At 38.3% G+C, this 26,240-nt stretch overlaps 1 protein-coding gene across 6 annotated transcripts in view; it reads left to right on the top strand.

Annotated features, from left to right (window-relative positions):
* Positions 1-26,240, top strand: part of NEO1 (neogenin 1) — a 188,483-nt gene that overhangs the window by 44,703 nt on the left and 117,540 nt on the right. For all 6 annotated transcript variants that reach the window (XM_082769412.1, XM_082769410.1, XM_082769409.1 and 3 more), the window contains exon 2: positions 10,335-10,652. In XM_082769412.1, coding sequence (XP_082625538.1) covers positions 10,335-10,652 — 318 coding nt within the window. The remainder of the gene's footprint in view (positions 1-10,334; positions 10,653-26,240) is intronic.

Here is a 26,240-nt window from a genome sequence, read left to right as displayed (position 1 = left end):
TTCTGGCTGCCAAGGTCCCTTGCTCACGAGTGTGAGATGCCCAAAGGGTAAATCAGGGACGCTTTGATATGTTTACTCTGTTCTGAGGTGCTGCCTGGCATCTGTCTCAACTGTGCTGTGACAAGGCGCTGTGTGAAAGGGATTCTTTTTGCTCAGATCGGATGTGACTGTTCCTCTGTTTCCAGGTCCCCTTAGATAATTCTTGCTTGATCTAACATTAAAGGTATTTGTTAAGGGTTTTTTTCCTCTCATGAAGTATGCCAGAGGTCTTTCTTTCTAAGGAGACACTGGAAATGATGTTCAGCAGCTTTCAGTTTGGTTCTTGCTCGCGTCTTTATTGTTCAACCCTTCTTTGACTTTAAACTTCCCACAGAAATCAGGCTCTCCTCTTTTCTTCCTCATACATCTTCCCGGATGCCATTTTTGACCGTTGTCTGTCACGGGAGGGCCCATGACTTCGTATCAGCTTTCCCCTTTGCCCTTCACTCCTCTGCACGTGTGCTTTGTGATCCCGTAATCGCTCTGAGGCGGTGAATTGGATAGGTGGGCTGGAGGACATCCACGGCACGCAGGAAGATCATTCGCTGAAGTGCAACTCTTATGCATCTTTAAATGAATTTGCTGCATCGAATACGGTCTCTTGGGTGACCCGTAACCTCGTTGGCTTCTGAGAAACAGAACTATTACTTTACCCTTCATGTAGCATTCTTGGATGCTGCAGCGTGTTTACTGCTCGGAAAATATTTAAGTAATTGGTTTCAGCAAATAATTCTCTTGTGATGTGTGGGGGATTTTTTCCAGTATTTACATTCTAAACCAGTTTGAAGTACCAGCCTGGTGGAAAAAAACAACTGAGGCAGGGAGTCTGCTGCCTGCTCAGCTGGGTGTGCGTTGCACACCAGCAGGGCAGTCTGCGGTGGCAGGCAGGTCTGAGGCTGCTGGGGGTTTCACCAGAGCGAGGTGGTAAGGAGGGTAAGACGGAGGAATTAATGCTAATTTTTAGCATCTTGCCTGTATTGAGAGCAGTATGTATTTGGAGTCTTTCAAGACTTCATTTTCTATTTTTAACCTCTTGAAAGGGCCACTGTTTGCTTTCAGTATGGCGCGTATCTGAAGAGAGGAACAGTGTCCCTGAGTGCCCAAAGACTGGAACTCGAGGCAGGGAAATCCATTTCTCCAGCAGGAAAAATGGAAATTCCTCCTCACCTGCTGTAACAAATGTGGCATTGTCGATAGCTAACATGTGGTAGCTATTTCTGTGGAAAAGTCAAAGTACTATTGTTCTCAATGATGAACAGAAATAAATGTTCTCTTTGTAGGTGTCTTTACAGTGCCCTCTAGTAAGTTTTTCTAGAAATGCTAGAAGGATCTCAGACCAGTTTGGGAAAGTAATGAAAACACGTTGCTGGAAGAGTTTAAGTAGGAGGAAGAAAATTGCAGGGGAATAAAAGCCCCACTAAGCATTCCAAAATGGGCTGGAATGGGGGGAAAAAAATCTGGCATACTGTTAATTTAATAGGAAAGGTAATCAGTCTGGCTTATTTTGACAGATGAGAATAAAGAGAAATTTGACATTGGGTGAAGGCCTTGTTGGGGGTAGAGTGCACGTGGTGTTTGGTGCTGCGTTGATGGCAGTCATCTCCGTGAAAGTGTTTTAGTCTGCTGCGAGATCACTCCTTGAGCAGCTAATCCCAGGGGCTGCAACTGAGGTAACTTCTGTCCCTGGTGTTGAAGACAAAAGGATTCTTGCCTGATTGTCGTGCTAGCTTATTTCTGTCACTGTAACAGTAGAGAGGGGATATCTTATGTCTTTTGTATCAAGTAAAACACAGTACCATTTTAACGTCTTGTGCAAGCCTAGAAGGGATGTGTCAGGTCAGGGGATAAGCTATTGGAATGAGAACTGGTAGATTTCTGAAATGAGAGAAATGGCTTTGGTAATTCCATCAAAAAAAAAGATTTAAACTCTTCCTGTGAAATGATTATGAAAATGAAATTCTACTCTTAGGATATTCAGAGTAGTGCTTTCATTGGCTTGAAGAAAAAAAAAAAAAAAAGGAAGTATGGCATTAGATGGTCTGACTTGCTTTTCCTTGGGTGATTATAAAAGCAAAAGCTCCTTGAAAGGACGCTCCTTTCACAACAGAAGGGACGTGTGGGACACAGCTCCTAGATTTGAATCCTAGCAAACCCAAGGATTATTTTTAAGCAGCCTGGAAGAAACCTGGATTTTTGTTCTGAGCAGTTGTTAAGCGTTCTTCCTCATTGCACACCAGCAATAAGTGCAGCAGAGCTTGCTTCTGAAGCAGGGCTGGCTGACACTTTTCTGGCTGTGAGGGTAGGTTTAGGTCAGATTAGCAAACCCTTGCCAGGAGGTAACTTGATGGCAGCACAACCATGGACTGGAGATCTTCTTGGTCAGGATTTTTTTTTCTGGACATCCCAATAAAGTTGCAGCACCCCAGTAAAGGGGCATAAGGCTTGTGAACAAGCACTGCCACACTGAGCCACTGGCTGTTTGAGGGAGCTGGTGTCACTGATCTTGGGGCAACTAAATCCAGCAACACTCTAGGTAGGAAAGTTGCTTCTGTCTGTTCAAAATTGGGTTAAAAATTTCTGACTCCTTCGAGGTGGCAGAAAGGCCAGGCAAATGGCCCCAGCCATAAATATGTCTCCTAAGATGACATTTGCTATTTGAAATTAGAATCTGTGTTTGGATTTTGCTGTTGATCATTATCTTGTTTTCCCTCCCATTATTTAATAATATATGAGGAGATGGTATCACTTACAGTAGGAGTGGTTAGACTAAATGCATGGCCACGTACTTTGCAAAGCTTTACTGCAGGCACACTGTTTGGACGCTTTGTTCTCAATGTTATTTCCGCATACATTTTTTAAAGGGGCGTATTTATTTATTTTTTGCTGTGTTTTATAATTTCCTGCTTGAGATCTTTAAGGAAGGTCGATTAAGATAAAACCGATAATTCGTTATTGAGAAAAAGGTAACTGGAAGTATAGACAAAGCTGGAAAAGCATCTTTGCATACTGTAGTATGCTTTTCTTGAATTAATTCTTTGTTTATTGACAGAGCTTCCTGAAGGGCGAGTACACTCCTGCCTGTGCTGAAGACAAAGCCTTGAAACAAGTTTTCTTTTTCTCTTGTACAGATTTGTGTTACGATGATGAGTACCTTGACTTTTGTGTTCTCATTAGTACGTGGTGTCGAAAACCTGCTCAGCTCTGCAGCTGAAGCCATTATAGAATGACATGCAGAAATGTGTAGCTTTTTCTCTATGTTGTATTTCTAGCTGGATGCCTTTTGAAAAACACGGGAGCTAGAAGCAGAGCAGAGTTCTGTCAAACTGAAAGCAAATACCTCTCCGTGTTGGTGACAGCCTTTTGGTATGAAGACACACACTGTTTGCGATGGCCTGTAATTTCACAAAACTTAATGTTTTATTGAGAAGATGGGCTGAGAATACAATTTTTGTTACAGTAGCCCAGGCAGTTAGTGTTCACTCAGTATTGTCTGCTCAGTGTGTATTACAAGAAGGCACCTGTGCACAGCATGGACAGACAAGAAAAGGAGGACAAGGGTCCTCCTAAAGGGGGAAAGGGTTTTTGTACGTGCTGTTTCCTGTATCCCGCAGAAAAGGATCTGTCTCCCTACAGACCTGGGAACGTAGCCCCTTCCCTTGCAAGCTACAGCAAATCCGAGCCACCACGTCGTTCTTCAGTCATCGTTGCTAGCCCGCAGCGCTTAATGATGGTGGGGCGCTGATGAGTATCTCGCTTTGATGAATATCTTTGTTATAGTGTATTAAATCATTAAAAGAGGAAATCTGCTTGTACTGAAGGAGAAAGGAATCTAGTAAGTCTGGGGAAGTCTAGATTTATACGTGGCATTACTTATTTTATAATGTTACATCATTTGCTCTTCTAGGTTCCACTGTCAGCCTTCCTTTGGAATTATTAAAGCACCAGCACGATTTACATTGTTCATCTGCCATCATGGCTAGCTCTTATACTTTTTAGTTTTTTCTTGGCGCTTAAGTGCAATATCATTTTTGTTTCATAATTTATGGATTGCAGAGTCTTTGCAAAGAAAGCAATGAAATTCAGTTTAGAGAATGCAGTTTGGAGAACTTGTTCTTGCTTTTTTTTTTAGTAGGAGTGAACTTCTGAACCACCGTGCATGTGATTGGGGGTTGGAGGTACCATAAAAAGATAATTACAAGAAATCATTGGTTGGCTGATGTATGTTGGTGCAGCATGTTATTTAATTTGGTCAGGTGATGTATATTCTTCCAAGAGGGAAAAATATGGTATTAAGAGGAAAATCTATCCATCTTTACCTATGCATTAGTTCTGCTGTGGTATATTATAGTACCACATATAAATATTGCTTATTGGGCAGTGCAGAATGTGTCTGTTGTCAAAGGAAAAAAAAATTTACCAACCTGCTGGTGATACGTACTTTTATTGCTAATATGTACTTTTATGTAGAGATTAATGGACGTAGCAATTTATCCATATAGTTAATGTGCTTCTTAGCAATGAATATTTTAACAAAACCACAAAACAAGTTCCTTGTGAGCTCTCGCTGACAGTTTGCAAAGAACAATGTTTGTAGCATCTTCAATTAAAATACATTCGTCTAACTCTTGAAGACAGTGTTTTCGATGATCTAGATTAGGAAGGGCATGACATACAGTTTTTAGGGTTTCAAGGGCCAGTGGGAATGTTAATTAAATTCTGGTGAAAAGCCATTTAAAAGTTAAGTCCTGCAGTAAGAGAGCTTGGATCTTTTATCACTGACTTGCAATACATAAAGGCTCTATAATAGTTCCCGCCAGTCTGATTAGGACTCTGTCAAATACTTCTGTTTTGAACATCAGTTTTCAAGGGCACTATATATTTACTCTTAAATTGTTTGAGAGCCTTAATTTGGAAGGACGAGTATCTTGTCTCCCAACTGATAGGTCTTTCCTCAACACACAAATGCAAGAAATCTTTATCAAAGCCCGGAATGACTCCTTCCAAGAAGTGAATCCCTGCATATCACTGGAGTCCCATACTTCTGATGAAGGATGTTTGGTTGCCCTAATTTTACATTGTTGCCCTAATTAGGCCAAGGGCAGCTTAAAAGTTCTTTGTTAAATATCTTTGAATCGTTTGCATGTGCTGAACTTGGTCTTGGCCAAAGCCATTTCAGAACTGTTGGTTAACTTTGGGAAACTGAGGAGCGGTGAGCTACAAGGAGGACTATAAAAACCCAAAGTATTTTAAAAGTTGGAAAGAGAAGGAGCTAGGGATGTGTAAAGGAGTCCTCTTAGCTTCAATTCCTGGAAACATTCACAAGTGAGTGAGCAAACAAACACTTTTTTCTAACATCTAAGTAGCGTGGGTATGAGAGTTAATTGCTGTGGAATTGTTAAGGAAATACTTTCAGACCATTCTAGTTTCCTCGGGTGGTTTAAAAAGTTTAATGGAAAAAGTCATTGTTACTGTTTATCCTGCTGCCACCATCCAAGAACACTTTCCTAATGAAGGAGGGAAAGCTGCTCTTCTTCCCCGTCATGAGATGGCTGTGGAAAGGGTTGGGTAAGAGAAGCAGTGATGGTGATGAAAGCTGCTTTGTGTGGGGTTTTGCACTTGTGTCCTGGGTTAATCTCTATTAGATGCCTTCCATTCGCAGCCTGCATGGCAAAGGAAGTGATATTTGTTAAATTTTCATGACATAAAGCTGAAAGGGAGGGGACAAGATGTTAGAGTTCAGAAATGGTAAACTTTTTTAGGGATGAGGGAAATTTTGAGGAGCTAAAAGGCAGTTCATACAGTTAGGGAGGAGCAATCAGCCAGACATGAAATGGCAAAGAGCCAGCTTCACGGCAGTTTCTGAGGGCAGGATCGAGAAGCTAGGAATGTAAGGGCTAAAGAAAAGACCAGAGTTCTTTAATTTAGGCTTTCAGGGCCAACGTTAACACAAATCAAGCAGCTGATAAAAGATAAGCTCATAGGAAGAGGAAGGACTCCCTCCACAAAATCCATCAGTCCAGTCTTCAGTAACGCGGTGTCATTAACTGAATAATCAGTAGGGTGATGGAGCGAGAGAGAACGGCTGGTTGGCAGCAGTAGAAGTTGATTAAGCTCTTGTATGCACAAAGCTTTCCTGTGCTGAATCAAGGGTTAAATGAGCTCTGAACTCCCTTGGCTGGAGCATGGCAGCTCCACCAGTGCTTCTCTGCCGAGTGCCACAAACTCCAAACTGCAAAACCTTTCTTGGAGTATGAGCTAGGAAATTCTCAATGTGAGTTTAACTTTCTTTTCACATGGGGCATATGTATTTACTAACCCTTTTATTTTTCATCCACTGCTTTGTGTGCAGGAGTTGAAGCAGCCTGTGCAGTCCTCACAGGGTTCTTGGCAAGAGCTCTTTAATGCTACCTCTGAAACCTGGCTGAGAATCTGCTTTCTTCTTGAAAGTCTCTGATCCCTTCTGCGCTTTTCCTTCTTGGTGTGCTCTCTCTTGACATCCTCTGCTCCATACTCTGCAGCTTTATTTCTGTGGGCACCTCATTTCTTCAGGGTAATCGTAGCCCATCAGTGGACTTGATCTGCTCCAACCTGCAATGAAGACGAAACAAGGCAAACTATTTTTTTTCATCTTGATTAAAAAAATCTTAAGAGTAGGAAATAGGGTTCAGTTCAAGCTGGTTGCTCTGCTTGTGCTGACCTGCGGAATAAAAAAGTGAGGTTGTGATTTTGAGGTGTTTGGGCAGAACTGACTTTTCTAGAAGGCAAGAGGAGCCATAGTTAGGACCAAGATGTGTATTGCCTAGTGTGCTTGGTCACAGAAACAGTGAAAATGAAGAATGATGGTTTAGATCCAGCGATGGATCTAAGCTAATGCATTGAGCCTGTGAAAAAATGGGTACATGGGTGCTGAAGGGGCTCCTCCGAGTGAACTTAAGCTTACTTCAATGTAGACATGGCTAAAATTGGCTTCTGTCACTTTCTAGCGATTCCCACCCACCCCCCTTTTTTTTTAAGGTTTTATTTGAAAACTCAAAAGAGTCAGAGAAAAATAAAACTGTGTGTGGTTGTATTTGTTCTGGTAGGGATCTGGAGCTCTACTGGAAAAAACAGAGTTGGTAAGTGAGGAAGAAAGGTTGATAGCTTGGCTTGGATACAAGGCTTCCTATTGGAAGGCCCATGGCAGTAAGGCTGAATCTTTAATTTAGAGAAAGTCTTTAGGTTTGTGGAATGGGGGATGAGATTATACTGGTAAGCATTTAGAAGTATTTTTGTACTTCTGTGACCTTTCTGCCACATCTGGTAGATTAGAGCCAAAACTCAAAGCTCTGCACGCAGAATCAAGGAGGTGCTCATGTATAGGTGGGTGTGTACAAATCAATGTATAGGTCGGTGTGTACAAATCAAAGTTACGGAAGCACATACAATCTTTATAATTGTTCTGTTTTTTTTTTTTTTTTTTTTTTTTTTTTTGTTTTTGTTTTTGTTTTTTTTTTTTGTTTTTTTTTTTTTTGCTTCTTTATCACCAGGAAAGACAAAATCTCAAGGATTTGGATAGTGACATAGCAGATCTAATCTTGTCTAGGACCAGTACTGTCACTAGGGAAGCCTGTCTTTCTCTCTTTATCTTTGAATTCTTAAAGGTAGAAGAATATCTGAATGATATAACCTACAAAAGCATAACTTATCTGTTGTTTCTTTCACACTGCCCCTCCTGCCTTATCTTCAAGTTTGTGTGAATTATGAGGAGGAAAACAATAGGCTTTGTGCAGAAGGCTGAGCCCGTCTCCGAGGGGAGCTGAAGTCTGTTTGGAGATGAGGGACTTTCTGTGTGATTCCGTGATAGCAGGAATTGCATCAATTTGTTAATTAAGGCTATTTGAGAAGGTAAATCTCTTAAAACCAAAACCCCCAAGTGACTGAGGACGCTAAAATGCTTACAGGACACAGTCTGCCTGTATAGGTAAAGGCTTCCCACCTATTTATACTTTTTCTAAAAACACATGCATAGTAATTATTCCACCACTTACTGAAACATATGCATTTAATAACTAGATTTTCCTCATAACATTTTAAAGCATACCAGTATTGACCTTATTGTGAAAAGTGAAATTATTTTAGCAAGTATTTTTATGCCCCTTCCTGATGGGTTTATTGTGTGTGCATAAGCTTCAATTTGCGTCTCTGCTAATCAGTTTGTGATACCTGTCCATCTGCATTTAGACCTTTTTTTTTTTTTTTTATGATGCCTTTCACAAGTGTTACACGTTACCTTTAAGTTCTTGGGAGAATTGCCTACAAGGAAAAATACATCCTTAATGTGTTGGGTGTTTCTTGCTGCCAGGTCAGGTAAACTGGTTGGCAGGTAGCTCTGCTACACAAATGCCAGATAAAAATAATGCTGTTATTTCCTATGCAGGAAAACAGAACAGGTTTTTATTCACTGTGGTATTGTCTGAATATTCAACTTAAAGGCTGTATAGAATTCAGAAGCAACACCCCCACTTCATGTTCAAGATTTTTTCCCTTTTAAGAACTATAAAGAGACTTCAAAGCCCAACCTATTTTTCCCCTTGTTTTCTTTAGAGCACCTACTAACAAATAGCTTAATGATGAACAACACTTGCACTATTCTTAAAAGAAAAAAGAAACAAGAAAAGAAGCGATAGCCGTGTCATTGCCTTTCTAGTTTCTAAACAGCCTAGTAAAAAAAAACCAAAACAAAAAACTGTTTGCAAAACTGTAAGGTTTTTGTTAGCTAAAAGCTATTTTTGTTTTCTCAGTGACTGTAAGTAGCTCTGTAAAGGGGATGCCACACATCCATTTCTATGTAAAGTCAAAATTCCTTTCTGTAGTTGTTAAAGAACATCCTTGTGCAGTGCGTTTTCAGCATGTGACTTCAAATTATTCTCTAAAATTTTTAAACATGGGTAGTCCAAGTGTGTCTCTTCCTGCTGAGAGTACTGTAGTAGACACTATGCTTGTAGAAGATGCCTTAATTCATTAGGATCAAAAAGCATAATTCATTGATGTTTTCATTCATTAAACCATTCTTTAGTTGTTGCATCCACTGAAAATAGTTAATTTCCAGCTCTTACAAAGAGATCTTGTCTATTTTTTTATCAGCCAGTGTTTTTGTTTCACGTGTTCCCTTTTTACAGCTTTCCTTCCTTGTATCCAGATAAGGAGGAATTGGTGCAGCCCTGCGTTGTAGTTGAGGCTTGCCTCAAAATTTTGGAATTTTTAGAATGGATTTTTTAGCCCAATTTAACCTTTTATTCTATGCACTTTCAGTTTTGTTTTGTTGGCAGACAGCTCTTAAATGCTCCCATTTATATCACCATGATGTTTTGTATGTGTCCACCATTAGTCCCCAAATGGAGGAGAAGTGGAGCTTGCCAGCATATGAGTAGGGAACCTTGATGTTATTTTTGAAAGGTTGGCTTTAAAAAAAAAAAAAAAAAAAAAAGACCCCCCTCCCTTGTCTGAAATCTACATTATGCTGTTCTTCCCTGAAAGAAACTTTCCTCCTTCTGTTTTCCTTGGATGATTAAGTTAAGACAAGTCCAAGTGATACTAACATGCAATCTTTCTGCTTGACCAAATACACTAGAAAGACAGTAATTAAAATTCACTTCTTAATGGAAAGTAGACACTAATTATAGATGTCTTTTGGGAATACTTAAACTAGAGAAGTAATCGTGTTTATCCTGAACTAGAATAGAAGTAAAAGATGTTTTATGGCTCTTGCATGACGTGTTAAGCTCAGAATTGGAGACTTTTTCTCTCAAGGGCTGAATTATTCTTAATGTTTCTTAATCTTCGTTACACAAAACAAATTCATACACTGCTGTTACTGGCACCCGTACCACAAAAGGCCAAGAAAAGAGTCCTCAGAGTATATGCTGTTTGTATAAATGTATTATTTGGGCACATAAATTAACAGCTTAAGTTTTGATGAGGCAGATTTCTGTGTAGTAGGTCACTCAGGACTGTTGACCATATCGATTCCAGCATGAACAAACCAGTATGTCTTAGGTGTGAAAGATTTGACTTCAGTTTCAAGAGTTCATTGGTATATGTAGTTAGCAGAAAATACTGTCGTACAGACCAAGGTGTTTCTAAGGTGATGATACTGCAAGAACTGAGTTGTCATGTACAGTTGAATATTTTTAAATGATGTGTTTTTGTTTGTTTTGTTTTGTTGTTGTTTTCTTTTTTTTTTTTTTTTTTTTTTTTAAAAAAAAAAAGGCAGAAAGCTAACCCCCAAATTGCTTCATGTGCTCTATATCTTCCAGGATCCGTTGTGAGGACCTTCACTCCATTTCACTTTTTGGTGGAGCCAATGGACATTCTGTCAGTTCGTGGGGCGTCTGTTATAATGAACTGTTCAGCTTATTGTGAAACCTCCCCAAAAATTGAGTGGAAAAAAGATGGGACTTTGCTGAACTTGGTGTCAGATGACCGTCGCCAGTTGCTGCCAGATGGGTCTTTATTAATAAACAGCGTGGTGCATTCCAAGCATAATAAACCTGATGAAGGATATTATCAGTGTGTGGCAACTGTAGAAAGCCTGGGGACCATTGTCAGCAGAACAGCAAAGCTCACGGTAGCAGGTAAGGGGTTTTTTTGCTTATTTTTTTGTTTGTTTTAATGTGTAACTAACATCGTGATAATATAGAAATATGCTCTTTATTCAAAAAAAAAAAAAAAAAAAAAGCTTTCCACAAAAGCAGATGCATCACTTATCAATGAAATTGGGACTGTATGTGTTCCTTTTTCCTTTTTTTCTTTCAACTAGGTGAATTTTGTCATACATTCTGTTCATGTAAGTGGCTTAATGTGTGGGTATTTCTCAAGAAATGCTGAAGATGAGGAAAATTAAAATGAATGGATTAAGAAAAAGTCAGGTACATCTAATCACTACAGAGATTTTCCACAGCTTAGAATGAGCCAAAAATAAAATGTGGGCTTTTACTTTCTTTCTGTGTAAATACTCTTAAAGATAAATTTCTTTGGCTTGTATGTTGAAATTAGTCTGCCCTCTGTGTCATGAAACATTTGGGAAGCTTCTAAAAGCTAGTGATGTGAAGAATCCCCAAAGAACTAGAAGATTGGTGGAAAAAGCGTGAATGCTTGGGCTTTGCCTTTTTTTTGTTTGTTTGTTTCTTGAGTGTCAGGTGTGAACAGGGAAGCTTCAGAAATTTGAAAAGCAGGTGAATTTTGCAGGCAAGCACAAAGAATTTGACTGGGAAAGTGACGTGTTTCCAGAATGACGTTTGCTTATTTTTGCTTAAATCAGGGCTCAGGGCTGTCAGGTTATGTAACTGTTTTGTAAAGTACAGCTGCAAGAGACTTAGAATTACCTTGTAAGAGTGAGAGTTCAAAAACCAACAAAAAAAAGGTAAACTAAAGTAATGTGACTAGAAAATAAAAAAGCCTGTGAAGCAGTTTTCTTTTGTTTCTCTAATGATGTCTGCCAGCCTTTCAAACAGTTTTTTCTTTGCTTAATAAATGTCTCCAGGTAGTGAATTCTTCCTGACTAGTGCTACAACATCTCCCAGAGCTGCTGCTCATTGCCATTTATATTCAGATGTTGTTTCTGTTAAGTTAGCTTGTAGCATTGTGAAACATCAGAAATGCTGCGAATAAACAAACCTGCATTTTTTTTTTTTATACCTTAAGTGACTTTCAGAATCTCTATTGAATGAGAAATATGTTTCTAAGTTTCCTGGCAATGAGGACAATAAAAGATCCAACGCACCATAATCACCTTCTTGCATTGCTGCTTGTGTTCAGTTCTGCTGCTTCCCAAGAGATCACTCAGTGTCATGCTTCTGTTATTGTTTTGGTCCATACAATCATTACATAAGGTTACTGGGGTTAAAAAAAAAAAAAAAAAAAAAAGATATTCCAAAATGCCTTTAAAACTTACTAGTTTTCCTCTATCAATGCAAAATATATTGCTGTAATTGGTAGTTTTTAAAAGGATACTCTTCAAGACCCTTCTACTAATGAAAAATGAACTCTAGTGAGTTTTGTTTTCAAAAAATGTATACTGGAAAACCTGAAGATATTGTCTAACCCAAGCAAATTCAGATGTTTACTACACGAAGTTTCTTATCTGATACTGGCCTGCCAGCTGCATTAGCAGAATATTGGTCAATCACAGGGAATGAAATTGATAACCTTTTTGTTCAGGACTGGACAAAATGCTGTTGATGCTTGTTCTGCACTGCCTTACACCCTCCTGCTAAGTTTGAAACCTGCCCAAGAGCATCCTCTGGCTGCAGTGTGCTTAAGTTGTTTTTCTGCTCCAGAATATGAAATGCAGGTGTGTGAAAGCCCATTTGATAACTGAGTGCAGAACTAGGAGCTGTGCAAGCCCATGCACAGTGTTAAATCCTTCGAGGGCAGGGGAAAGGGTACCTTCAGAGGGTTTGTAATATTCCCTTTTAACTGTGCTATATTGTTTTTATTGACCTCATTTGGATTCTGCAGCTTTATCAGGTATGTTCCTAATGTTTCTTTTCCCCCATCTTTGTTGTAATTGGAAGCTTTTGAGATGCATTAGCTGTGGGGATAGTTAGCATGGTAAAAATCTCTCGCTGGTCTCAGATAACAGTGGGAGGCAGCTCATTTTCCTCTTAATTGTGCACTGTTATGTTGAATTCCTATGGTATGTGTGAATGTTGCACTGTGATGCACTTAATTTCTTTATCAGAGAATGTTATGCACATTTTAACTGCTACTTAATCATTAAATAACTTCATTACCTGAAAATGACAAATTCTGATTGGTTAGGGAGGCCAGGGCATAGAAACAGGCAGTAAAACCAAGCAGTGTTACATAATTTTATATAATATGTAGGGCTTGAGCTTTTAGTCTTACAGTTGTGCTATTCTCCCTGACAGTTGATGGATAATGCTGGACAGTCTACCTGCTGTGAATCTCGTGCAAACGTTTAACAGATTTTAAAATTGTGATTAATTTTTGGAATGATTTAGAATAATTGGACTGGTCTAAATCTTGAATGTCAGAAGAAGCAGCTCGTGCCAATATGACAACAGGTATTGATAATGCAAGGTGTTGCAAGGTGACAGAGGTGTTTAGTCAACCGTTGCATGAAAAAATCAAACCCAAACACACTCACTACCTGCGTCCAGTGTGTCAGACAGTGAATGCTTTTTGTTAGAGAACTACTTTCTTGGCTTCTTCCTTCAATTTATGTTTTTGACACAGCGCTATGAACTTGTCACGGCATGGGAAAATGGATGTTTGGAGTGCATTTGACAATGTGCTTTTAAAGAACCTTCTCCATACCTGATAGTAGATGAGAAGCCTTTATTCTTCAGGCTTCTTCAGGTTGCAAGAATCAAAGTTTCTGTAGCACCTCTGTCTCCAAAAGAAGTTGCTCTTTCCCTTTTCTAAACTCGTTTCTCATGTGACTCAAAAAAAAAATAAATATGAAAAACACTTTAAATCAGGATGATTTGTCTAATTTGAAATTGTATGCTGTTAGAATTTGATAGTAAGCTATTTCCCATTCTACAATAAGTCTGGTAGAAAAGCTTTGATTTCTTTTTTTTTAAATTCAAACATCGTGAAATTTGTTAGTTATCTTTAATGATCAGTTGTTTCAGGAAATATTTGTCTTTTTTTCTATGAAGTGTGTTCTTCTATATTTGTTTCTTTTTAGCAAAATCAGGTTGACATTGTCACTGCCAGTATTTCTTTCCTTCTTTGTTTCTCATCCTCCTGCTGTGCAAACCCAACCACTATCATGCTCTAAACTGGATTCGTGAAACGATTTATTTCTTTTTAAAGGCATTTTTGTTCTGTGTCTTTCAAACCAGAATATGACTGCACCAACATCAGAGCAAGGGAGGGATTTTAAAGTGTGGCAGTTGCGTTGCCCATCTAATTTATGGGTATTGCCATTATTATGATGGATTTAACTAGGGGAAGTCAAAGGAAATTGCTAATATATGTAAAGCCACAACATTTTTTTTTATCAGTGTCTTACTACAGTGTGTTTTCTAATTGCTTTTTGAAATGCAAATCTGGCTTTGATACTTAAGTACCAGTTATGCCTAAAGAAGGGTAAAGGGTTGCGATAGCTTTTACAAAACAGATTTAAAAAAAAAAAAATACAAATTTGGGGAACTGTGTAAGTAATTCATCTTGGAAAAATAAATTTATATGTATTTTAGTAAAAAAGTATGATGACAATAACTTAAAATGCCCCTGAGGTAATCTTTTTTTCCCAGTTACTGTTTACTACTCCTTAGTTAAAGCTTTCATAAATCTTTTATTAAGAGAATGGGCATACAAAGAGCTAGAAGGTGTGAAGTGACAGTGGCAGTGAGTTTCATCATAAGGATTTATTGGTTTTACCCAGCCATTTATAGACTGTTCACTAAAACATTTATTTCATCCATTGTCTTCTTTTTTTTCCCAAGTGAATCCATCTGTTTTTTTCTTCCATTTGCCTGCATTTGCTAATACTTGGCTTTGAGCTTTATATTTAATTTGCTTGGCTGTAACAAGTTGCTCATATAAAAGGCAGCTGTGTTGCTGCCTTACTATTAATTACAGGTATGACTGAGTTTCCTTCAAAAGACTCTTAATGTTAAATTATTGACCTTTTTTTTCTTCCTCAATTAAGTAATCTCCCTTTAATTAAGTAATATCTAAATAGCTCACTTAGATACTCACAGAAATTGTGTTTTGAAACCTTCATTTTGGAATTACTGTTAGGAAAAGGACAGGCTCGTTAGTGAGCATGAGACTTGAAGACCAGTGGAAGACGGCTGTTAACTATCTTCTCCAGCTTGCTGCACCACGTCACACAGAACCCCTCAAAAATGGGGACATCGGGCTCTTGACCTGTGTTTGACCAACGTGATTTACTTGATGTCAATACGTCATATATAGAAAGAACTTCACTTGAGAAATTGTTCCTGTTTTCAGGCTCCTGATTGCCTTTTAAAGCTTTGTGGCTTGAATTTATCAAGCTTTGGGTTTTCAATCTGATGGCTAGAAGAGCTGTTTGTGTAACTGCCACTGAAATTATGGGAGGCCTCAATGAACAACTACATTTAATGTAATGTTGTCTGGAGGAATTAATTGAATTAGGAGTCAGGAGATGGCTGATGCCTAATCCTGCCTCTCTCGCTGGTTCATTATGATTTCAAGGAGATCTCAGTGATCTGACTTGCCCTCAATGAGTTACAAAAGAATTTGTCTTCAATAAATTTAGAGTATTATATTTTGTAATGTACCAGGATGCTTTAAATGAGTACCCTGGAAGAAAGACCATGAAGAAAATTCTGTATCCATTACGTTTTTGGGATGGTATGCTGTAGGTGAAGCTGTGGCCAAGAAGTGAAGACCAAGGACCTGCAGTGAGCACAGCTGGTGGAGGGGAGGGAGACCTGGATGGATGTGTGCTTGCAATTAAAGCCAGGCCTCTGCCAGGCACGTCATTGAAGAGGTGTGTTGTGGTTTTACGAACTTGTCGCATTTTCTAGTGTTTGGGTACTTAAATAATTTCCTTTTATGTATCTGTAAGCAATGGTGAGAGGAGAAGAGTTTTGCTCAAATAGTAATTTGAATCGAAATTCTATGTTTATCTTTGCTATAACTGCTAAGAACTGCATAAAAATAGGCAGGTTATATAGTTCTGGATTTGCACAAGTTTCTTAAAGTTTGCCTAACTTTGAAGATGGTATCTGAAGAGAACTTCATTTCTTACTGTGTGCGTGATGTTCCTGAAGGATAAAAGAAGCTTAGTGCAGTGGCTGAGCAGAACGAACTGCGTGCTTCTTCCAGCTCCTTAGAGATGTAGTCAGAAACTACAGCACTTTGGATTGAATACTCGGTATTACTTATTTCCCTTAAGAGGGGGGAAAGAAAAACTTGTTCTTCATGAATAAAGAACTTTCTATACCTTTTGAATTGGAAAAAATGTAAGAGTGTAGACACTTTGGTGAATGGTACTTAAGAACACTTAACCAATAAAAGTAAATGACATGGGTGATAAATTTTCCTCACAAAAGTATGTCTTTATGAAAAAATCATCTGCATTTTCCATTTCATTCTATAACAAATTATCTTGGATAAAAAAGCATTTATTTTCAGTGAGTATGGGAAAGGTTTTTATAAAACTGCAGTTTGTCAGCTGTTTGTACAAACTGCAGAGTTTAGAGAGGGCAAGAAATGTTCTAGATTATACATGTATGTAGCCCTGAATTCTTACAATCCAGTTTGTCCAGTTAAAGTAGAAAAAAAGATCTTTATTAGGACTAGGACTGAAAGCAAAGATCCAGATTCAGACCTGTTATACATATTTTCAATGTAAGACTAGAAAAAACGATGTCCCTTCTGATCCAGGATATGTTCCCTCGTAGGAACGAATTGGTCTGTCCCCCTTATTTTTGCATGCGCTTTCAAGATCTTGTGTATTCAGTTAACTAAGTATTCTCTGTTTTAGAGTGCTAAGGGGGCACAAGTAGATCTGCAACACCCATGTCTGAAGTTTCTGCTTTTATAGCAATTTAATATTACTGATCAGGAAAAAGCAAACTAGTACATATTTTCTAGAAGTGGAGGTAATGTTCTGTGCAGTGAAACTAAGCCTGGTGAGAGAGGAGGAGGGATTACGGATCTGTTTCTCAGATGGGTAGGTGTGGGGGAGAAAATGCAGAACTGGTGAAATCTCACATCTCCATTACCAGCTAACATACATGTAGTGGAAGTCTTCCTTCCTGCTGAAGATGGCTGTGGTAGCTGGTCTTTTTGATTCCCAGACATGCAGCACTGAAACCTCTAAAGCCTCTAGTCATTCATTCAGACTAAGATTATTTTCTTAATTAGGCATTATCTTAAATACAACATTGCATTTCATTATAAACCAGGATGATTAGTTTTATTGGTTTACCAGTTTGGAACTTGCACTGTTAAGGATTAGCCTTGTAATTAGCAAAGACAGTATCCTTTGTGCATGCTGGCTAGCAGACAAAGTTGTCTTTATATTATAACTGACATCAAGATATACTCTTTGCAGTATACATTCAAATCTTGACCTTTTGCCTTTTGGTTTTGAAAATATCACAGCAGTAAGTCTTATTTCAGGAGAAGCATGAATTCTGTAAAAGGGAGCTTCACTCCCAAATTTCATTTTTCTAAAGCCACTTGGGTTTCTAGTAGACGGTCTGTTGATGGATGACTCTACATGGTTTTTCAGAAGTGAAAATTGAGAGTTTATTGATGATTCATCAGCACCCCTGAACAATAAAGTTGGATGAATGTTGTTTAGATTGGCTTTCCCATTTGTTAATATTTTCCCTCAAATGTGTATTTTTTTCATTATTTATGTTCTGCATGTCAGCACCAGAAATCCCTTTTGTAATTTTGCTTGACAAGTTTTGCAGAGATTGCTCGCTCTAAATCCTGAACTGTCAGGCAAGTGATAGTTACATACGCTGCCTGTATTCTTTTCTAACTGTGTCTTAGAGTGTGGGATTCAAAAAGATATTTCAGCTTTAGTGTGACAGGCTAAAAGTGATGGATCTCCACAATGGCATTGTTCAGACTTAAGATCAACCGCGTATTACATTTTGAAAATTATAAGAAGCTGTGCTATCACACCTACCCAAATGAAAGATGACACAACAGTGGTTAAGGCTAGGAGGGATCATGGCAGGGTTGTGCGTGATAAATGGTGTATTTTTCAGAAGAGAAATTCAAGAGGTAGTTCAGTAATACTGAAAAGGAAACAAAATGGAGGAAAGTGGTATTTAATAAGGAAAAATAATTTATGAAGCTTGCTATGTCTGACTTTAGTGAGGTTGAGGTCTTGGCAATATCCCTACAAATGTAAGACATGTCTCATCATTCATATACTTACGCTAGAAATAAAAATAAAAAACAAACAAGACCCTTCTTATTTGCATATAACTCCCCCTGTTTTGAGGGACACTGGGGAGGAAAAAAAAAATCTTCATTTATAGGTTTCTGCAAAGGTGTTGCTCTTCTTTCCTAAACAGCAGCTCAAGTCAGATGCCTGGATTAGATGCACCATCAGTGCATTTTCTGTGAGTGTTCGTAGTCTGCACATACAAAGCCACGAAAGGCTTAATTACTGAGAGACCTTTAAAATATATATATATATATATATATATATATATATATCTGGTATGATGAGCTTAATTGTTAGCAAGTGTCCGTGATTCTAGGGCCAGTGGTGTGATAATCCAGATGTTTGTATTTTAATCCTCATCTCTGTGACTGATCCACAGCTCTGGCAAATAATCTAGTTAAGCTCATCTTTTTCAGCTAAATGCTTCTATTGAAGTTCGTTCTTCTGCTTTTTTTTTTTTTTTTTTTTTTTTGCCTCTTGGTATGTCAGTCTTCAGGTACTTTATTTTTAGGGAGAGTTCTTTGCTATTTGTCAGCTCTCTATGTTTTTCTGTGAAATTGCTTAGGTTACTTCCCATCTTTAAATGTCTGTCTTCAGGTACCAGCTGTCTCTGTCTATAGAGTTGCTTGTGAAAGTTTTTCTGATCTTTCCTCCAGTTTCATGATAAATTTATCCTGGCAGTCCTTTCTGTGCATTAATCTTCTCTGAATAGCTTGTTCACATGAGCTTTCGTAATTGATAGCCTCGCTTGGATCTAAAATTATTTAACCTGTCAAGCTCTTTTCTTTCACCAGAATACTCAGATCTTATTCTTCTTTTGTTATGGCTATTGATTTTGTTTTAGAAAGAGTAATTGTGAGCCTGTACTTTTTTTGTAAGGCTTTCTATTGATCAAGACCTGAGGTTTCTTAAATGCTGTGGCAATCTGCATGTTATCTTAAGGTTTTCCCTTAAAACTCTGCAGTGCTTTCTTCATTACCCTGTTAGAGTGATCTTCAACAGTATCAATTAAATTATTGCATTTGTTTCTCCCCCTCTATTCGTTTACGTGTGCTGTTAGAAATGCCTCCTTACCATGTTTCTCAGCATCTAAATAGATGAAATTAGTTGTGGATACTACAGTTTTTCCTGCTGCCTTGGAGTGCTATTGGTCGTGGCGCTTCTCTGTTCTTTGTCCCTTCAACTGCCAGTCCTGTCTGTGATTTTAATTTAATCCTATTATTTCACCTACACCATAGCAGAGTCACTTTCTCTGTATTTCTGAGCCTGACCTCCCACTGTACCGTGGACACCCCAGCTCCATCTTCTGTTCTTGTAGTTTATGGTCATCATCAACCACCTCTGCACTTCCGAAGATCTTGCTTCAATCACTTTTTTTGCTCCCATTTAGTTCTTGGAATTAATGTATTGATCTCTTCTAGCTGTCACCTGGTTGGATTTGGATTTCTGTTTAGCCTTGGTCTATTCTCTAGTCCTGTCCTTGCACTGAAAAACACTTTCAATACCTTCCCAAGATGAATTTTTAACTTCTGATTTTTATTTTATTTTTCCTCCAAGGGATTTCCAAGTTACTTTTTTTTTTTTTTTTTTCAGGGAAGGTTGGTTTAGCTTCCCACTTAACATTGCTTCCTTCCCTATTATTTATTTATTTATTTATTATTTATTTATTTAAATATAGCTGAACCTTACCATGTCAGGGCTTTCTGTAGCTGCTTCACTCCTAGCTTGAACACCTCTGCACACTCAGTTGTCTTCATAGAAGTTCTGCCAGGACGTGTTCTGCAATTGCAGAGCAATCTTGTCAAGACAGTGAGGTTGTCTGTTTTTCATTCCTGTTGGTGGCCTGCTGTCAAAATGCATTTCCATCGCTCAGAAAGGGCAAATATGTTAGAGCAATGATAAATTAGTTTTCAATGTGAAATTCTTCATGCTGGTAGCCTGCTCGACTTTTTTCTTCCAACTCAAACAGTATTTAATCAACCAATTTCTCTATTCTCCCTCTTTCATTTTGAAGTTACAGGCACCAGAAGTTCATCCCTTCTCAGAGCCAGCCTCACTTGTTCATAGCACTGCTTTGCGGCTGCTCCCGGAGCTGTAGCCTGTAGGGCTGCGAGCCCAGATCCTCACAGCAGATTTGCGATGGCACAGAGCAAACGCACTCAGGTGTTACAGTTTTCTGAATTGGGAACTGGCACCCCAGTTAATATAGTATCAAGATGTACATCATGTCTGTTTTTTTCTTGGTCCATTTTAATACTTTGTTATCCCTAGGACTTCTGTCAAAGGTAGTGTTTGGCAAAATAGCATCATAAAGTCACTTCTAGAAATGTGACCTGTCTCATGCTCGATATTATGCTGTCAGTCACGAGTCCAGTGGTTTCACCAGGATCATCTTCTGTATCATTTCTTTTCATCAAGCATCCACGAGAAGAGTCGGCAGCTGACATGGTATAAAGAGCTGTTTCAGTTCCGTAGGAAGTCAGGATCTTATTTATTTGTTTCCAGTGTTGGGCTGAGGTCAGAAGGTGCTCTGAGATGTCTGTGTTCTGATTGAAAATCAGAATTGACCTGTAATACTATTGTGTATGTTGACATTAACGCGATGTGGAAAGAAGTTTCTTTACAGCGTACGCGGCTGTGTTATGCTGTTGTATTTCAGTTTGAGCTTCCAAGATATTAAATTTTGCAAAGTAATAACACTAGTACATAAAGGACAACTATAAAAATGTGTTTTGTTTCAAATAAATTCTATGAAAAACTATTTTTTTTGCCAGGTAAAACTTAATAATATTCTTATGTATTTTACTAGTCAAAACACCCTCTTAAATTTTTGTATATGTGGTTTCTTTGTTTTTTAACTTGTGTTTCTGTGGCAATGCTCAGATCTAAGTCCAAGGGGCTTGATGGCAACCTGAGAATTCCTGTAATCCAACCTTGTGCTCCAGGGCACGATCAGTTTTTCTTGAACTTTCCCTGTTGGAAGTCTGTTCTGGCAGATGTAATTCTGTCCCTCCTTGTGCAGTGTTGTGAAATGTTTTTGAGGCTGTTCCTTTATCTCTAGTTCTCTGTATAGTTTCCCCAAGTCATAGTCCATAGGATAATTGAGCTCAGAAGGGACCTCAGAATATCTCTAGTTCGAATGCTTCTTCCAAAGATCTGGCATCACACCAGGTTAGTGAATGTATGCACATTACATGCATATAGCTGTATGCTTTAGTGTTTGTTCTTACTGATATGTACACTGACATCCTCTCCTTCTTCCCCTGCTTATTCAGTTCTGGTCATAGCATACATTAACAAATCACTACAGTATGAAGTCAGCATGTGCCGTATGAAGTATCTCACCAAGGCTGTGTTTGAGAGTCAGAATTCTGAGTATGCACTGAAACTTTTCGTGCCTTTTTTGTATTCCACATCCTTTTTGCTTTAGTTTAGCCAATGAGACTTTAAGTTTTTTCTTTCAAGTTGTAGTTCTAAGAATATTCCATGTAAGAAGCTTCTGGTTTTATCTTAATTCAGGTAATGCTGGACTTCTGTTCTCCATGAATGTTTTGCAATTATGAAGCTTAATCTGTTTGCTAGTGAGACTGAAGAAGTATGTCTTACTAACAAAATTATATTTTAAAACATGTTTCACACCTCTGCCACTCAGACAAATGATGCTGAATAATGTTCAAGCAAAGGAAAAGAAGAGGAGCTGTGATAATTTAATGAAGTGTCCACAGATGGCTGGACTTAATAATTTTTTAACAGGGTTCGGGCGCGAAGCTGATGCGCTAACAAAATATGCGACATCTTTGAGATCCTCTGCTTCACTAGAGGATAACAGATGTTGTAGCGATTCTAACAATAGGGCATCATGTTTCTACACACTTTCACCTACGTATGTTGCTAAAATCTTCATGTTTCCCAAGAGGCTATTTTAATTAACGAAGTAGTAATAGAGGTATTAATTTGTTTCAGTTCAGATTTGATTAGGAAAAAGAGAATTGGGGGAAAAATGAAAAATTTCGGAAAGCTATCAGTGGTTTGTTTAATCCTTCTCATTCTCTTTGTGTATGAACAGAACAGTTTAATGTGTAAGGATCGTAAGGTGCCAGCTGTTAGCTGTAAGGTGGCAATTATTGTAGATGATACCGTTAAAGCTTGGTAAGTTACAAGAAACTTGAGTAAGATTGGGCAACAGTGTTTTTGTGGTAGGCATTTGGGAAGCAGTAGTTTGGAAAAACTTGCAGCTACTCCAGCATTTTGCTTTTTCCCTACTGCAATAGAAATAATCTGGGAAACATGGGAGAAAACATTTGCAGAGTACATTGGGATATCATAAAAAAAGCCTGAAACCAGCTTTGGGAAACAGTTAATTGTGTAAACATGTACAGTAGGGTGTTTCAGAACTGTTTAATTCTTAAAATATTGTGTTAAATTCTGCTATGTAGAGTAGCAATGGAGGAGACTTGAGCACACAACAAAAAATGTTTGTGAAAATTTGATCCAGCAGGCCTGCATCTGTGTAGTAAAGGTATACAAACCTGTTATAGACAGGGAAAAAGTGAATTCCTGTGCAGCCATCTGTTGCCCTTGAGAAGAGCAAGTTACTCTTTTTTTTTTTTTTTCCCTATTTTTGTTTTGCAGTCTTGCTTGGGCAAGATTGATGCCAAAAGGTTAGTAGGATTCTAAAGAGGATTAAACATGTATGGTAATAGCATCCACGTTAAAAATTGAACATTTACAGTGACTGCTGATGGTATTCAGAGCAGAAGGTAAGCAGTTCCTCTGAAGTCGGGAGGAACATTGTCACAGGAGTGAGTAGTTTAGTAATTGTTGATTATGGGATGTGTTTTTTTTCTTTCAGCCTTCTTGGAAATGATTGGCACTGTCTGTGGCTGCAGTGAGACTGCTGAACTAGATTAGCATCTGGCTCAGTGTAATGAATTCCTCTTCTCCTGGAAAGTACAGGAGATGAAATACTGGCTCTGCTGAAGGCAGCAGACTACAGCCAGAATTTTTACCATCTGTGTTTTCCAGGAGCATGGGAATTACTGCTCTTCTAGGCACGTCATTGCTTTTTCAGAAATCAAGACAATGGGCCACAAATCTCAGCAATGCTTAGACTGGGAATACAATTTGAATGGAACAAATTTGCATTAAGTAGATTGTTCATTGACATTCCTACCATCGCTCTGGTCTTTTGGTGGGGGGAGAGACAAAAGGGAAGGAGAAAATAGGGACAGGGTTGTTTCTCCCACACCCCTGCATTTGCATTGTCCAAGAAGAAAATTTGAAGTTCGTGGTGCATCTGATTTCTATTGTATACATGTGAGAATCGCGCTATTGCTTGTGTGTTCTTCTGCCAGTTTTTAGTCAACATTCCAAATGGAAAATCATCCTCCCAAATTGAGTTTATTAACCCACGTTCCTGCTAGGTCAGGAGTATTTTCCTGCAGTGTCCTAAAATCGATACATAATATATTTGTGCTGCCATGGAATGATTAATGTACGTACAAACATGAAAAAATTATCTTTAATATCAGAACCCCAAAGTATCATTTATCATTATGTTCATTCAGTAAATGATGGGGTAATATCTTCAACTGAATGCTTTGCAACATGTGGGTGAAGAGTGGGTGCTGCTTTCTCATTAGAAATCTAACTAATTTTCATTATAATAGATCATCTTGCTTTGATGTGTTGATTGAAGTGACTGGGAAATAGAAACCATTATGAGAAAAATGTATCTTTTTTTTTTTTTTTTTTTTTTTTTTTCAAAATTTAAGTTTGAAGAGTAGCTTGAAAAATGTGTACACAATTTAAATGGACTGAATTAGCTGGCATGGTTTTGAAAACTGTGCTGAAAAGTTAGGGAAATGCAGGAACTCTACTGATACTTTGAAGTGGAAAAGAAAAGCTCTTTAATTGAAAGACTCTAGGCTGATGGATGGCAGGGTATTTTCTAGCAGCATACTGCTATGGGGTTGTATGCCAGTGCTCTGGACCTGCTATTGTATTTATAAACAAGTCTGGGAGTTAATTTTAATTGAAGCTTATTTTTTGAATACTTTTTGTAATGCGTCGTCATTGTTTTGTGGTTGTCTGTTGGTTAAAGCAAAAGGGTCCTCCTACACAATGGAGACTTTTAAGCAGTGCAAATTGCAAGTAATCCTAGAATAAGAGAAAATTGCTCTTGAGACAAAATTATGACCTGGGTTAAAATTATATATCATAAAACCATACAAAAGTATGATCAAATAAAGATTTTACTGGCATTTAAGATGACCTGAAAAAGGAACTGTAATTTCATTGCTAGCGAGTAATGAAACCATCTTAAATAAAGCTTATTTAACCTTAATGGAGGGCCTGCCCACAACAGAGTATACAATGCCTTTCTGGCCCTAAAAGCGAATAGTACTTATAAGCGATTTAAAATAAAGTGTAATTGAACTGTATATTAGAAATTGCAGGGCTTTAGTCCTCTGCTAACATTCTCACATATGCTATAGGTTGCTAATACAGTGACCGTACTGGGTGAAAATAAAATTTCAATGGTTGAGATGAAAGCACAGGTCCCAATGCTCATCTGACAAAATGAGGAGGTCCAGATCTCCTGTCCAGGCTGCTGAAAGAACTGCCTTAATTTACAGGTCTGTTAGTAAATATTCTTAATGAGTTGTGAATGCAGGGCTAGCGCATTCTTCTTGAAGAATAACTGATGCAGAATGTGTGCCCAAAAAGGGAAAGGGTGATCCTAGACCAATTAGTCTGATCCCAACAGTATGTCCTTGCTAGAAGGATTTTGAAGGTGAGGGTAATTGAGACAAAGGAAGATGGACAAAAGGCTAAACTGTAACATGACTTGTGTCTGTGGTTTGCATTTGGATTTCTTGATGAAGCAATTGATGTCTTAGAGCGTCATAGGCATGCCACAACACAGCCTTTTGATATGCTCTCCTGTTAGAAATTATTGAAGGTCAAAATGATGGAAATTTAAATGAGAATATTGAGATTGATAAGAATCTGAGGTAATTATGAAAACTTAATGGCTTATATTGAGAGGCAAATTTTCAGAACGGAAAGAGGCCTCAGAGACTAGGTTTTGGGAAGATAATGTTTAACATCTTCATCAGCTGTTTTGGTGTAAGAATGAGATGCTTGTGAAATAGCAAGTGCGGCAAATTTGGAGGACCTTGTTACTCTTGCTGAAGCCTTGCTGGTCTCCTAGGAACAATTAAATGAGGTTATAGACTGAATGATGGTGAAACTTAGCACAGTGTGCAAAGTCATGCAGATACAAGCAATATCCTTGGTATTGTATTAAGTTGGGATGGAGGGACTGGTGATTTTATAGATAAGTCTAGTTATATTGGTTGATTCCAAGATTGACTATCATCTGCTGATGTACAGAGAGCTAATGTGATTCTTAAATCTATAGGGAAGATATTTTTCAATAAACACAAGGAAGCAATTTTGTGATACTAACCTGGACATCTTTAATCAAATGTTAAATGGCAATAGGCATATCAAATCATTGGGTCTCTGTTTAGCTAGTAGTGAAGTGCTGGGTACCAGTTGAAGCAAAGGATAAAGGAGGTTCTGACTGGATTTGAGGAGAATTTTTTTCCCTGTGAAGGCACGCAGTTCCACAATAGGTTGTGCATTGGGATTTTCAGTATCTGACTAGACAAATTCCTGAATAGTCCACTCTGACCTCGTAGCTGACCATACTCTACCTAGGTCTCTTCCTCGCAAATGATTCTGCCATTCTGAATCTTTGAAGGAAGATAACTAGGATGGTTAGAGGAATGAGGAAAAGAAACTAAAGATTGTGGCTTCGTTAACTAAGCAGAAGGAAAGTTGAAAGAAGATTTTTATTCATGTGAATATCTTAGAGGGAGGGAGTAATGGTTAATATGAAAGATGCAAAATAATTAATACCAAAACAAGGTCAAGATGAAAGGACTAGAAGTTGGTTGGAAATACAGTAGGAGTGGAAACTAGAAACTTATTTTCTTCTCAGAGGAGTGAAGTTGTGCAAGGAGCCTGCAGATAGTTCTCCGGGGAGGGGGAAGCATGCAGTGTTTAGAGGTGGACCTGTGCGAGGAAGGAATTACTTGTCGAAACAGAAGTGATCTAAATGTTGGAGATGTAGTGTACTAGAAGTCTGCTCAGATATTCTCAAGGATTGTGAAGATCTCTGGTTTTGTATATCCACCCCTCACATCCCCCCAAGTCATATGCATATTTTATGTTTGTTTTGTTTCTCTCTGTAGCACTAGAGGTTAGCCCT

This window comes from Aythya marila (assembly GCF_965140915.1).
Source record: "Aythya marila genome assembly, chromosome: 11".
In the NCBI taxonomy this organism is placed as follows: Eukaryota; Metazoa; Chordata; class Aves; order Anseriformes; family Anatidae; genus Aythya; species Aythya marila.
The sequence above is the reverse complement of the archived record's forward strand: the minus strand, read 5'-3'. Positions and strand labels throughout refer to the sequence as shown.